Raw genomic sequence first — 16,298 nt, 5'->3', positions numbered from 1 at the left:
CTTTAAATATCCACAAATCCCTTTAAATATTCACAAATTCCTTTTAAATATCCACAAATCCCTTTAAATATTCACAAATTCCTTTTAAATATCCACAAATCCTTTTAAATATCCACAAATCCTTTTAAATATCCACAAATCATTTTAAATATCCACAAATCATTTTAAATATCCACAAATCCCTTTAAATATCCACAAATCCCTTTAAATATCCACAAATCCCTTTAAATATTCACAAATTCCATTAAATATCCACAAATGCTTTTAAATATCCACAAATCATTTTAAATATCCACAAATCCCTTTAAATATCCACAAATCCCTTTAAATATTCACAAATTCCTTTAAATATCCACAAATCCTTTTAAATATCCACAAATCCCTTTAAATATTCATAAATTCCTTTAAATATCCACAAATCCATTTAAATATCCACAAATCCCTTTAAATATCCACAAATCCCTTTAAATATCCACAAATTCCTTTTAAATATCCACAAATCCCTTTAAATATTCACAAATCCTTTTAAATATCCACAAATCCCTTTAAATATTAACAAATTCCTTTTAAATATCCACAAATCCTTTTAAATATCCACAAATCCCTTTAAATATTCACAAATTCCTTTTAAATATCCACAAATCCTTTTAAATATCCACAAATCATTTTAAATATCCACAAATCCCTTTAAATATCCACAAATTCCTTTTAAATATCCACAAATCCCTTTAAATATTCACAAATTCCTTTTAAATATCCACAAATCCATTTAAATATCCACAAATCCTTTTAAATATCCACAAATCATTTTAAATATCCACAAATCATTTTAAATATCCACAAATCCCTTTAAATATCCACAAATCCCATTAAATATCCACAAATTCCTTTAAATATCCACAAATTCCTTTAAATATCCACAAATCCTTTGAAATATCCTCAAATCCCTTTAAATATCCACAAATCCCTTTAAATATCCACAAATCCCTTTAAATATCCTCAAATCCCTTTAAATATCCACAAATCCCTTTAAATATCCACAAATCCCATTAAATATCCACAAATCCCATTAAATATCCACAAATCCCTATAAATATTCACAAATTCCTTTTAAATATCCACAAATCCCTTTAAATATCCACAAATCCCATTAAATATCCACAAATCCTTTTAAATATCCACAAATCATTTTAAATATCCACAAATCATTTTAAATATCCACAAATTCCTTTAAATATCCACAAATCATTTAAAATATCCACAAATCCCATTAAATATCCACAAATCCCTTTAAATATCCACAAATCTCTTTCAATATCCACAAATCATTTTAAATATACACAAATCCCTTTAAATATCCACGAATTCCTTTAAATATCCACAAATCCCTTTAAATATTCACAAATTCCTTTTAAATATCCACAAATCCTTTTAAATATCCACAAATCCTTTTAAATATCCACAAATCCCATTAAATATCCACAAATTCCTTTAAATATCCACAAATCTCTTTCAATATCCACAAATCATTTTAAATATACACAAATCCCTTTAAATATCCACGAACTCCTTTTAAATATTCACAAATCCCTTTAAATATCCTCAAATCCCTTTAAATATCCACAAATCCCTTTAAATATCCACAAATCCCATTAAATATCCACAAATCCCATTAAATATCCACAAATCCCTATAAATATTCACAAATTCCTTTTAAATATCCACAAATCCCTTTAAATATCCACAAATCCCATTAAATATCCACAAATCCTTTTAAATATCCACAAATCATTTTAAATATCCACAAATATTTTAAATATCCACAAATTCCTTTAAATATCCACAAATTCATTTAAATATCCACAAATTCCTTTAAATATCCACAAATCATTTAAAATATCCACAAATCCCATTAAATATCCACAAATCCCTTTAAATATCCACAAATCTCTTTCAATATCCACAAATCATTTTAAATATACACAAATCCCTTTAAATATCCACGAATTCCTTTAAATATCCACAAATCCCTTTAAATATTCACAAATTCCTTTTAAATATCCACAAATCCTTTTAAATATCCACAAATCCTTTTAAATATCCACAAATCCCATTAAATATCCACAAATCTCTTTCAATATCCACAAATCATTTTAAATATACACAAGTCCATTAAATATCCACAAATTCCTTTAAATATCCACAAATTCCTTTAAATATCCACAAATCCTTTGAAATATCCTCAAATCCCTTTAAATATCCACAAATCCCTTTAAATATCCACAAATCCCTTTAAATATCCACAAATCCCATTAAATATCCACAAATCCCTATAAATATTCACAAATTCCTTTTAAATATCCACAAATCCCTTTAAATATCCACAAATCCCATTAAATATCCACAAATCCTTTTAAATATCCACAAATTATTTTAAATATCCACAAATCATTTTAAATATCCACAAATTCCTTTAAATATCCACAAATTCATTTAAATATCCACAAATTCCTTTAAATATCCACAAATCCTTTTAAATATCCACAAATCCCTTTAAATATTCACAAATTTATTTTAAATATCCACAAATCCTTTTAAATATCCACAAATCCCTTTAAATATTCACAAATTCCTTTTAAATATCCACAAATCCTTTTAAATATCCACAAATCATTTTAAATATCCACAAATCCCTTTAAATATCCACAAATCCCTTTAAATATCCACAAATTCCTTTTAAATATCCACAAATCCTTTTAAATATCCACAAATCCTTTTAAATATCCACAAATCATTTTAAATATCCACAAATCCCTTTAAATATCCACAAATCCCTTTACATATTCACAAATTCCTTTAAATATCCACAAATCCATTTAAATATCCACAAATCCCTTTAAATATTCACAAATTCCTTTTAAATATCCACAAATCCTTTTAAATATCCACAAATCCTTTTAAATATCCACAAATCATTTTAAATATCCACAAATCCTTTTAAATATCCACAAATCCCTTTAAATATCCACAAATCCATTTAAATATCCACAAATCCCTTTAAATATCCACAAATCCCTTTAAATATTCACAAATTCCTTTTAAATATCCACAAATCCCTTTACATATTCACAAATTCCTTTAAATATCCACAAATCCATTTAAATATCCACAAATCCCTTTAAATATCCACAAATCCCTTTAAATATTCACAAATTCCTTTAAATATCCACAAATCCTTTTAAATATCCACAAATCCTTTTAAATATCCACAAATCATTTTAAATATCCACAAATCATTTTAAATATCCACAAATCCCTTTAAATATCCACAAATCCCTTTAAATATCCACAAATCCCTTTAAGTATTCACAAATTCCTTTAAATATCCACAAATCCTTTTAAATATCCACAAATCCCTTTAAATATTCACAAATTCCTTTAAATATCCACAAATCCATTTAAATATCCACAAATCCCTTTAAATATCCACAAATCCCTTTAAATATCCACAAATTCCTTTTAAATATCCACAAATCCCTTTAAATATTCACAAATTCCTTTTAAATATCCACAAATCCGTTTAAATATCCACAAATCATTTAAAATATCCACAAATCCTTTAAAATATCCACAAATCATTTTAAATATCCACAAATCATTTTAAATATCCACAAATCCCTTTAAATATCCACAAATCCCTTTAAATATCCACAAATCCCTTTAAATATCCACAAATCCTTTTAAATATCCACAAATCCTTTTAAATATCCACAAATCCCTTTAAATATTCACAAATCATTTTAAATATCCACAAATCCCTTTAAATATCCACAAATCCCTTTAAATATCCACAAATCCCTTTAAATATCCACAAATCCTTTTAAATATCCACAAATCCTTTTAAATATCCACAAATTCCTTTAAATGTCCACAAATTCCTTTAAATATCCACAAATCCCTTTAAATATCCACAAATCCCATTAAATATCCACAAATCCTTTTAAATATCCACAAATCATTTTAAATATCCACAAATCATTTTAAATATCCACAAATTCCTTTAAATATCCACAAATTCATTTAAATATCCACAAATTCCTTTAAATATCCACAAATCCTTTTAAATATCCACAAATCCCTTTAAATATTCACAAATTCCTTTTAAATATCCACAAATCCTTTTAAATAGCCACAAATCCCTTTAAATATTCACAAATTCCTTTAAATATCCACAAATCCTTTTAAATATCCACAAATCCCTTTAAATATCCACAAATCCATTTAAATATCCACAAATCCCTTTAAATATCCACAAATCCCTTTAAATATTCACAAATTCCTTTTAAATATCCACAAATCCCTTTAAATATTCACAAATTCCTTTTAAATATCCACAAATCCTTTTAAATATCCACAAATCCTTTTAAATATCCACAAATCATTTTAAATATCCACAAATCATTTTAAATATCCACAAATCCCTTTAAATATCCACAAATCCCTTTAAATATCCACAAATCCCTTTAAATATTCACAAATTCCATTAAATATCCACAAATGCTTTTAAATATCCACAAATCATTTTAAATATCCACAAATCCCTTTAAATATCCACAAATCCCTTTAAATATTCACAAATTCCTTTAAATATCCACAAATCCTTTTAAATATCCACAAATCCCTTTAAATATTCATAAATTCCTTTAAATATCCACAAATCCATTTAAATATCCACAAATCCCTTTAAATATCCACAAATCCCTTTAAATATCCACAAATTCCTTTTAAATATCCACAAATCCCTTTAAATATTCACAAATCCTTTTAAATATCCACAAATCCCTTTAAATATTAACAAATTCCTTTTAAATATCCACAAATCCTTTTAAATATCCACAAATCCCTTTAAATATTCACAAATTCCTTTTAAATATCCACAAATCCTTTTAAATATCCACAAATCATTTTAAATATCCACAAATCCCTTTAAATATCCACAAATTCCTTTTAAATATCCACAAATCCCTTTAAATATTCACAAATTCCTTTTAAATATCCACAAATCCTTTTAAATATCCACAAATCCTTTTAAATATCCACAAATCATTTTAAATATCCACAAATCATTTTAAATATCCACAAATCCCTTTAAATATCCACAAATCCCTTTAAATATCCACAAATCCCTTTAAATATTCACAAATTCCTTTAAATATCCACAAATCGATTTAAATATTCACAAATTCCTTTAAATATCCACAAATCCTTTTAAATTTCCACAAATCCTTTTAAATATCGACAAATCCTTTTAAATTTCCACAAATCCCTTTAAATATCCACAAATCCTTTTAAATATCCACAAATCCTTTTAAATATCCACAAATCATTTTAAATATCCACAAATCATTTTAAATATCCACAAATCCCTTTAAATATCCACAAATCCCTTTAAATATCCACAAATCCCATTAAATATCCACAAATCCTTTTAAATATCCACAAATCCCTTTAAAAATCCACAAACCCGTGGATTTTTCTTCAACTGGATTTTGAAAAATATAAAATAGAATTAAAAATCCACAAATCCACTGGATTTCCAAATCCCATACTTTTTCTTCTGAACAACCGACCCCACGATTCTACGAGTATCATACTAATGGTAATTACGTTACTCAAACCATAATGCTGAATTCCTTTAGCAGCCTATCAGAACTCTCTCATGTCGCTCTTTTTACCTTTCAATAGAGACTCACTAAGGGTAAATTAACATTTTCCTCTAAATTGAAAACTCAATTAAAACAGAAATGAAGCTTACGTTGAATTTCACTCTGCGCTTCGTTCGGCACGTTGTTGACAGTTGAGCTCGAAGTTGGCCGCAAACGCCGCAGGTTTATCGACAGAAATCGCGCACTCGTTATCCTAAATTAGGAATCCTTCGGGCGTAGATTTGTTAATTTACATAATGTAAACAGTTTCAAAAGTTTATATCTCCCCAGTTTACATTTAAGTGCCTTACGAAATTTAAGTCAAGTAAATTAAATCGATTACTTTTGGCGCGAAAAATTTGCCTGCATCTATGTTTAAAGTAGAGTTGTTAATTTTCCGGAAAAATGTTCAGAAAATTTTCCGCAAATCGCAAAAAATAAAAAAAATTGAAACAAATTACTTTTTAAGCGTTTTTTATCGATATACAATGTCTAATAACAGTAAACATACTACAAAACATTAATAGTGTTACATTGTTAATCAGTTTAAACTAGTCTAGAGGTTTAGTTATAATTTTAGATTCGAAAAATCAAATAATCAGCTAGGCTAATACGCACCACGTTAGACCTAAGTCATCGAGCGACTTTTAAAGACTTTAATTCAGGTGGCCGGGTTACAATGCGTAGGAGGGTAGTGGCAAGTCCTTCAAGCCACGCGAGCCAATAAAATGAGGCGAAAATGCCGCTTGATTTAAATTTGCAAACAATATATTAAGACTAATCATGGAATGCAAACTTTTTTTACTTACAATTCTAGTTTAGAGCCATCTCAAAATAATGATGGCGATTTTAATTAATTGCTTACTATCGTTAAATTAGCCACTAAAAATGCTTTTCGTTGTTTGTTATCTCTTTCTATTGGACGATTTGGTAAGAGAGATAAAAAGTTAGCAAACCATACTCGGTTGCAACCTTAGAACGGAATCACTATACTCGGTTTCAACCTTTAAATAAAAAGGAATCACTATACTCGGTTTCAACCTTAAAAAGGAAGCATAATACTCGTTTTCAACCTTAAAAAGGAAGCATAATACTCGTTTTCAACCTTAAAAAGGAAGCCTAACACTCGTTTTCAACCTTAAAAAGGAAGCATAATACTCGTTTTCAACCTTAAAAAGGAAGCATAATACTCGTTTTCAACCTTAAAAAGGAAGCATAATACTCGTTTTCAACCTTAAAAAGGAAGCATAATACTCGGTTTCAACCTTAAAAAGGAAGCATAATACTCGTTTTCAACCTTAAAAAGGAAGCCTAATACTCGGTTTCAACCATTATAAAGGAAGCATAATACTCGTTTTCAACCTTAAAAAGGAAGCCTAATACTCGGTTTCAACCATTATAAAGGAAGCATAATACTCGTTTTCAACCTTAAAAAGGAAGCCTGATACTCGTTTTCAACCTTAAATATGAAGCACTTTACTCGGTTTCAACCTTAAAAATAAAGCACTATACTCGGCTGCAACCTTAAAAAGGAAGCATAATACTCGTTTTCAACCTTAAAAAGGAAGCCTGATACTCGTTTTCAACCTTAAATATGAAGCACTTTACTCGGTTTCAACCTTAAAAATAAAGCACTATACTCGGCTGCAACCTTAGAACAGAATCATTATACTCGGTTTCAACCTTTGAACGGAATCATTATACTCGGTTTCAACCTTAGAACGTAATCATTATACTCGGTTTCAACCTTAGAACGGAATCATTATACTCGGTTTCAACCTTAAATATGAAGAAAGTCTTCATCATTAAACATTCATTTAACTGGAGTTCTACTTAACCAATTGCTTAAAATATGGCTGCGTTCAGAAAAGCTCACCGGTGAGTCCGCTGAGTCACCGGTGACACCGGTGCTTTACTGAACGGCATTTTAATTTCGGGTATTGACGTCACGATAGTCATCGGTGAGACACCGAAGTCACCGAAAGAGATAGTCGGTTTTTCCGATGACTGACGTCATTACTGACGTAAAACTACTATTCATGCTACGCTATTTTAAAAAACACCGATGACTGAATAAAAGCGTTCAGCAACTTTCGACGTCATTATGACGAAAAAGCTCATCGGTGGAAAATATCAAATCCATCGGGTTTTTTTCCGTTGACTGTTTCTGAACGTACCCCTGGTTTCATAATTCGTTTTCGGAAAACTGCGCCCAAAATCAATAAATTTCCAGTTAGTTTAGGTTCTACATAACCAATTGGGTGCTTGCTCGTAGCGTCGTAACGAAGCCCCGCCTTGAAACGGCCGACGTCACAGATAACGAGGTCAACCACCACACGATCCTGCGAAATAATCACATGACCGTCATGGGCGTCTTAATGTCATGGCCGACCTATACGCGTTACCATGGCCACACACCCAAGAGAAAGATACGAATTGGCACTGTAAATGAAGACAATTTAAATGTAACTATGATATTTGTATAATTAAAGCCAAATTTAAGCTAAAGAATGATATTTGTATAATTAAAGCCAAATTTAAGCTAAAGAATGATATTTGTATAATTAAAGCCAAATTTAAGCTAAAGAATGTTATTTGTATAATTAAAGCCAAATTTAAGCTAAAGAATGATATTTGTATAATTAAAGCCAAATTTAAGCTAAAGAAAGTTATTTATTAATATATTCTGCTTAAAAGTACGACCGCAAATTAGTTTAAATTACCAATTTTCATAATTTCGCAACTTACATCAAAGCAGTCCGTTAAAACTCGAGTTCGTTGCAATTTTCAAGATTTTCGCCGTCATCTGGTCTGCCAGACTCAAGATTTATATTTCCTGATATCAGTTCTTCCTACAGCGCTACTTCCGCTACGTCAGTACTCGTAAAAGACATTATTGTCGCTATTTTGTAGACATAACTATAAAACTGACCTATAAAACATTTAACGTTTTGAAACTTGGCAAAGGCTAATCTCCAAGTTGATGATGCTTGTTTTTTTTGTTTAGATTAAGAAAGGAAGTAGAACGGTAAATTTAAACAGAATGATCATGGTAGAAAAAGCTTAAAAGGCCTCGAAAGTTTTCCCCCTAAAAGTTGGCTCATCTTCGAATCGCTAATGAAATTTACTAGCGCTATTCCGGGAACATTTCTTTATAAAGAGAGAGGCTGAAAATTTCCAGACGAGGAGGGCCAAGTAGGAAAATTTAGCTCTAGTCGGTTTAATGGGAAATCAGCCGGCTGATGATCCCGCTCGCATTAACGCCACTATCGCCCTCTCGTTTTCTTTTCCTTCGGCTTCTTTCCGAAACTTTTAGTAAAAATTTAGCCCCTTTTATTTTGTCCGTTCTTTAAGAGCTTAAACCCATAATGGGAACACGAAAACGAGATTAAGATGGGCCAACTAAACTTTCGGACCTCTCCAGTCGAAAAAGTAGCGGACACCAAAAACACTTAAAAGTGAAGCCTTTGGTATTATTATTATTATGGAGAAAATGACCTCTTAACAATTTACGAATTTAAGTAGTTCCACTCGTATTTCGAAAATGTTCTTTTACTCAATTTCTGACTGTAATGAAACTCAAGTACGCTGTCGAAATTATTTGTAATAAATTCAATTTCATTTTCAATAATATTTATTTATGCAGCAACATTGGGTGGGAAAAGAAATATTTGGAGTACAGTTTTATGTTTATAATAACGAGACAAAATTAATTTTACCAATTACTTTTTGACAGATACCTCGAAACCGTTGGTTTTTTTAAATGATTTTTGAAATAAAAAATATTTTTGGCATAAAAGTGAAGATTTATGCAATTTATAAAAGGATATTGTCACAGCCTACGAATAATAAAAACTAAATAAGCATTGTTTTTCAAGAGTTCAAAATTAGAGATTTTTTTTCAACTAAAAATAGTCGCAAGTTTAGGGAAACAGTACTGTCGAGCGGTTTTTGGGAGAAATGAGGAGCACTATTCAGCCGCTGCTCAATAGCGGTGATTGCCTACCTTTCCGGTTAACGGCTCTGTAAAGCTTCTTCTACTCGTAACTTAGATTAATTACTACGAAACCTATTTTTGACTCGTTCTTTCGTGACAAATAAAAATGAACTTTTGAGGAGATTTTCCCCCAGTAGATTATTTTTATCATCATTTTAATTCGATGGAGCAAAGTCTTTCGTCCTTAAGATTTTTCTCTTGATCAATTTCCTAAGACTTGTATAATTTTCTTATTTTTTTTAACACGTATATTTTATGTTCTTGTGGTGTGCCGAGTATGGTAATTTTATTCGCCATTCGTTTTAACCAGGCATTACGATATCAATTTTGAAATCCAAGTGTACCGCATTGTCCACGGTAACTAAGCCATCAGCCTTGACTCTTCGATGAGCTTCTCCATTTCGAGACAAATTCGTCGACAGATTCCATACTAACTCCTGTGAAGTTATTACCAGAATTTAAATACAAGTTTTTAATACACTTATTTTATTTCAAGCGCATTAAACTTAGGACCTGGAGTTGAACACGTTAATAATTGGAAAAAACTATTGTTCTAAAAAGTATTATTGACTGTAAGTTATAAATAAGAGTTGTAAAGTTGAAAACGGATTATACCCCTGATGATGGAGCGATGACGCTACCGAAACTAGTCGGGTTTTAATAATGTTTTAAATAAATTTTTAATAAAATTTTCTTGTACACTTTTGAAATATCGTTGTCCTTTGATTTAACCCGCATTAAACATATTTCTAAAACGTTTTATCGTTTACGTTTTATTTTTCTTAAAGGTACTCTACTTCTAATTACTTCATTTGATCTTGATGGGTTGGCTGGTTAAACCATGGAACCAAGTGATTTTTTTAGAAAACCAATGTTTTTTTTTAAATTATTTGTTCTTTTTAATTAACTAAAAATTATTCCAAAATGTTGTCCATTTTCTTACCGAAATGATTAATTTTCAATACCTTCCTATAAATTCCTTAGGAATTCCCTCATCGAGTACCCTTCTCATCCTATATTTCACTTTATTTTCTCTACTGTTTTTTATATGAATCCTTATGCTTATGGTTTCCCCTACATTTTCCTTTATTTCGGTTGAAAATTTCCTATTTTTTCTATGAAATTTTCGAATCATTTTCCTGGTCACCCTGCATTTATACCAAATCAAAAATTAAACTAAAACTTAATTCTGGTGAGACTTGTAACAATACTCTCGATATCAATTTTTAGTTGATTGGTAATATGTATGCACGGTTAAACAAAAACAAAAAATAGATTAAAAGTAAAATAAAACTGGTTTAAACAAAAAAAAAGGGTTTTTGGGTTTTTATTAAAACGGATTTTTGGGTTTTTATTAAAACGGATTTTGGGTTTTTATTAAAACGGGTTTTTGGGTTATAAAAAACAGGTTTTTGGGTTTTTATATAAAAAAAACGGTTCTTTCCAGCCCTGTCACTGCCACTATCAGTAAAACTAACTCAATATATTTCTAAAAAGCAAACATACCGGATGATTTGGCAACCGCCGAAGCATTGGCTGGTAGAAAGTGCGTTGCAGCTGTACCAGTCACAAAAGTGACCAATGGAACAGCTGGGTCACGACCTCCGGGGTTATTACCTTGTTGACTTAAATAATTGCAGCATTCCAAAATTTGAAAGAAATCCCTGAAGATAATGATTTAAATACTTACAATTACCGAAATAGCGAGAAAACATTCGATTTACTCCGAACAAATATACGCACCAAGCGTCTTTATCCTTTTTCTTCGGATACTTCATGGGAACCAGACTTAGGCGTTCGTGCTGTTTCTGGGGCCGCAAAAACCTGAGAAAAGATGCCGAAATCGTGTTAAAATAATATTATTACTCCGAAATGAGGAAAATAAATCAAACAAAACTTGAAAAGAAAAAAATATGATCACCTGCTTCCTCTTCTCATTTCATTTTCAATCCATCTAATCGCTTCCCGAGCCCCCAAGCTGTCCTTTTTCAACAAGTCCAGGTTGGAAACCACTAGTCAAAAATAAAAGTAACTTGCATTTCAAAGTTGAATAAAATCTAAAACAAAACTAGCTTAACTACCATGACGTCGTCGAAAATACATATAATCTCGCGCCATAAGAGCAAAAAAAAATGTTCCCTTACATTCGGGTAATTTGTACAAAATAATACATTTAATAATACGTATAATCCTTTCGGAACGCAAAAAAAGGATTGCGTGAAATTCTAGCATTGTTATAATAATTTCAAAATCGTGTCGATTTTTTTCATTATTATTTCGCCATCTAGCGGCAATGAAAAATAATTTTAACGAGATTATAGAGAGGTCACGACTGGGAAAGAGGCTAATGTATAAAAATTGATACAGGCGAAGAAAAAGAATCGCGAGAGACTAGAAATGTATATATAGGATTGATTGTTTCGGCTGTCGGAAAACACGAACTATCCCGTCACGACTGTAAGCAGCCAGCGCAACCGCCCAGCCAGCAAAGGTCTGACTATGAATTATACGCCTCCCACTAACAGGGGGGAAGGATAAAAACCGTAAAAAAAAGGGGAAGACTTTTCTAAAACAAGGCTAAAATAAAAAAGAAACACTACGTGATCGAAGCATGGCGCTAATGTAAACGTTTAACAAATACGATTTTCGTTTTATCTTAGCGCTCGCGCGAGAGAGGAAAAAGGGTTAATAAAATTAAAGAAAATGCAGCCTCCGAGAAAACAAGTCGGCCAAGGCCGTAATAATAGTTCCACATCGGGCGTGTAGATATTTGGGCATATTGGAATTAAATATACCATTGTAAAAATGAAACGGAATTTAAAACCCATCGGATCCAAAATTATTGTTTTAAAATAGTTTACTTGACAGAACTGAAACGTGCACACAGTGTGATTATTTTGATTAAAATCAATTTAATCAATTAATAGAATGTTTAAATCTGATTTAATCATAATTAAATGATTAAATCATGATTGAAACGATTAAATCGTGATTAGTATGATTAAGTCACGATTAGAAATTAGAACGAGAATCAGAATTATTATATTGGTGATTGGAATTATTATATTTGCGCGTGATTTGAACGAGCTGATTAGAATAATTTAATATGTGATTAGAATTATTATTTCGTATTTACCGCGCTCGATAAAATCTCGATTCGACCGATTTTATTGATTAAATCGTGAATAAAATGATTAAATCTAATTAAAATGTTTAAATCTGATTAAAATGATTAAATCCTGAATTAAAAGATTAGATCATGATTAGAATAATTAAACCTTGTTTAAATCGTGATTAGATTTTTAATCTTGATTACCCTGATTTAATCACTTTACTATGATTAAGACGCACCCAAAACGGAAGTGACCTGCCCCTAGGTGTAGACTAGGAGGAACAAACACAAGGAGAACGCAACCCGTCATTTTTTCATTGGTTAGACGCTTTAGCGCCTGCTGCCGTCGGAAGGGGAAAATTGGGAAATTGTCTTCCCCCTTTTCATAAAACGTTCAGCGTAAAGGCTCGTCCAATGGAATTTGTACACAACACTTCGTTAGCGTGTTTAAAGGCTAGCTGCGTTCTCCTTGTGTTTATTGCTCCTAGGTGTAGAGGTATAGCGGTAATATAGATTAAAAATTAAACGGAATTTTTAAGTCAATCGGATCTAAAAAAATTCGCAGTCTTATAATTTTGAAGTGTTTAAGGGGGTCGGATGAAATGGGCTGACAAATCACCGCTAACTACTTTTAACCAGCGAAACTTGGTTTAGCGGGTAGAGGAAACCCTATCAAGTATATCTTAAAAAATTATATTGTTATGTTTACTAAATAAAAAGACATGGAAAGTGTGGCAAATGTGGACGCCAACAACGACACTTCACAACTATCTGACGAAACCAATAGTTCCACTCTTTATAAATATATAGATGTAAAGACGCAAAAGGGAGGAGCCATTTTCGAAATTGGGGTCAAAATCGCGTGGAAGCGAATCGCTATTTTTTTTTAAAACGATGAGAATAAGGAAAACCTCTATTATAAAAAAAAAGGGAAACAGTGCCGCGAATTATCGATAGACTCGTTTCGCCACTAATTATCGTAATTAGTTACGACTCTTGTCATATTATTAAATAAAACTTGGCACGTATGAGCATAACACACACACACACACACACACACACACACACACACACACACACACACACACACACAGAGACAGACACAGACACGAAGTCGAAAAGGGCGTTCGCTCATTACACTGTTCTTTTTCAATTTTAGCTGGGCGTTTTTATCTTTGAGGGCTTTTGATACATTTGTTCCAACAACCGACGCTACTAAAACACAAAAGCCGTGGGTTTTGAAGGGTTGAATGTATCTTTATTACCATAATACCGGGGATAACAGAAAAGGGCGTTGACAATTTAAATGCCAGTTTTGTAATCCAAATGTAATAAGGTTTACTAATGGTTTTCTTTTTTAAGAATTCAATTTATCAATGAGTGGGAAAACGGTTTAAAAAAAACCTAGTTTTTAATTGTTAGTCGTGAAATATTTTGCGTTTTAAAAGACTTAGCGCCATCTATACGTAATAGTAGCAATCTATAAAGCTACTTCGAATGACGTTTTTTCTAACACTATCAATGAGAGAAAAACCTAGTTTTTGTTCGTTACGTTATTTTGCGTTTTAAAAGACTTAGCGCCATCTATACGTAATTGTAGGAATCCATAAAGCTACTTCGAATGACGTTTATTCTAACACTATCAATGAGAGAAAAACCTAGTTTTTGTTCGTTACGTTATTTTGCGTTTTAAAAGACTTAGCGCCATCTATACGTAATTGTAGGAATCCATAAAGCTACTTCGAATGACGTTTATTCTAACACTATCAATGAGAGAAAAACCTAGTTTTTGTTCGTTACGTTATTTTGCGTTATAAAAGACTTAGCGCCATCTATACGTAATTGTAGGAATGTAACTACTTCGAATGAATTATCGCAGACCGCACCGATTCCGGTACTGGATTTGTATTATACTTTCTAGGCCGTTGCGAAGAAACTTTGTGGGCGGGGCTTATAGCTCATTTCACGTTCGGTTTTATAACGATAGTTTTAGGCCTTGGCAAATCGATAGCTTACGTACCTCATTAGCTCTTGTTAAACGTCTTAATACGGGAATTAATAATCAACTAGGTAGATTTTGTGATGTTGTACATTTAAAAATTATCAAAGACCTTCGGTGGAAAAAAGAATATCGATTTCTAAATTAAATCCATTTTCTGGTCTGTTCATTTTTCGAATCTACACCGTCCATTTTTTGTCGGCGCAATTATTTAACAACTAATTTCGAATTTGGACTGTTCACGGTTTTATTTTTAAGTATACGCCCGCGGTTATGTGAATTTTGAAAATACCATCTATTGCGTTATATTTCAAAGTGATAATTCGTTAATTAACATATATAAGATTTAAATCAGTTGTAATAAAAAAATTCCGTTTGGTTAGTCCACGGTAAGTATAGAACGGGTAGTGCCGCGCGATTTGAAGATTTCTTTTACGAGCATAATACTAAGAATACGCTATAATAATAATCTACATAAATATTTATTAATCACTTTGAAATTTACTCAATTGACATTTCTAAAGCGGATTAATGTAACACGGGGTATGAACCTTTAGGAATTCAATAGAAAATAGGCGAAATTCGAAATCCTTACCGCCGATTTACCGGAAATGCATGCTAGTATCCTTCCGCTAAACGTATAAGTTATTTTGACTTTGTTAATCTGCAACTGAGTTGGAGTATATTAGAGTATGAGGGAGGGAGTAACTCTAAAAATCGTCGCAACTTACATTCTCACTAAACATAAATAAAATTCTTAACAGACCAAATGGTTAGTCTAAGTACAGTTATAGATTCCTGGATAGCGACTAGGCTTACTGATGTCTATTTATCTAAACCACAATAGACAATAGGTCATTAAAAATTGATCTCGACAACCATTAGAGATACAAAGTTGGTTTCAATTAGAAACGTGTTCCCCGTCACATTTGAGGATTAAATAGCTTTGGGCCCACCTAATTTGACCAATAAAAAGTCGAGGGATTTTAGGCAAAAGCCGGTAGGTAGTGACGAAAATAATGTACTAGAGACCAGGTTGAAGGGTTAATAACTCGAAAAGTACTCATGCTAGAGTATCAAAATTTGCTAGACATACTCATCTGGCGTTGGTCTTTAGAATTTTCGAACTAAGATGACCTTTAACTTATGGGTCATGGTCATTCAAAATTTATCTCCAAAACCAATGGATTTAGAGAAAGGGTTCCAATTTGAAAGGTTTTCATCGTGGTGTTTTCCATCGGGTTAAAGTAATTTAGACTTGAAATTTCAAATTGGTCAAATTCAAAGCTATGTAGACCTAAAATGTGACGGGGAACACGTTTCTAATTGAAACCAACTTTGTATCTCTAATGGTTCTCGAGATAAATTTCTAATGACCTTGAAGACATGGTTCAAGGTCATGGAAATTTCAGTGACCAAGTTGTCCGTTGTGTCTTGAAAATTTCCAATTCCTAGCTAAAACACATTTAGAGTTATTGGCCCTGT

General features: G+C 31.4%; 1 protein-coding gene across 1 annotated transcript in view; it reads right to left on the bottom strand.

Annotated features, from left to right (window-relative positions):
* Positions 1-9,341: 9,341 nt before the first annotated feature.
* Smg5 (Smg5 nonsense mediated mRNA decay factor) overlaps positions 9,342-16,298 on the bottom strand; it is a 23,912-nt gene continuing 16,955 nt past the window's right edge. Inside the window, exons 18-21 of the mRNA XM_090163164.1 lie at positions 11,624-11,714; positions 11,446-11,526; positions 11,209-11,366; positions 9,342-10,139 (exon numbers count right to left, since the gene is read on the bottom strand). Coding sequence (XP_090019290.1) covers positions 10,072-10,139; positions 11,209-11,366; positions 11,446-11,526; positions 11,624-11,714 — 398 coding nt within the window. The 3' untranslated portion in view covers positions 9,342-10,071. The remainder of the gene's footprint in view (positions 10,140-11,208; positions 11,367-11,445; positions 11,527-11,623; positions 11,715-16,298) is intronic.

The sequence above is a fragment of the Leiobunum rupestre genome, chromosome 11, assembly GCF_980474605.1.
Source record: "Leiobunum rupestre chromosome 11, qqLeiRupe1.1.hap1, whole genome shotgun sequence".
Classification (NCBI taxonomy): Eukaryota; Metazoa; Arthropoda; class Arachnida; order Opiliones; family Sclerosomatidae; genus Leiobunum; species Leiobunum rupestre.
Note: the sequence above shows the minus strand (reverse complement) of the source record. Positions and strands in the feature narration are given on the sequence as shown.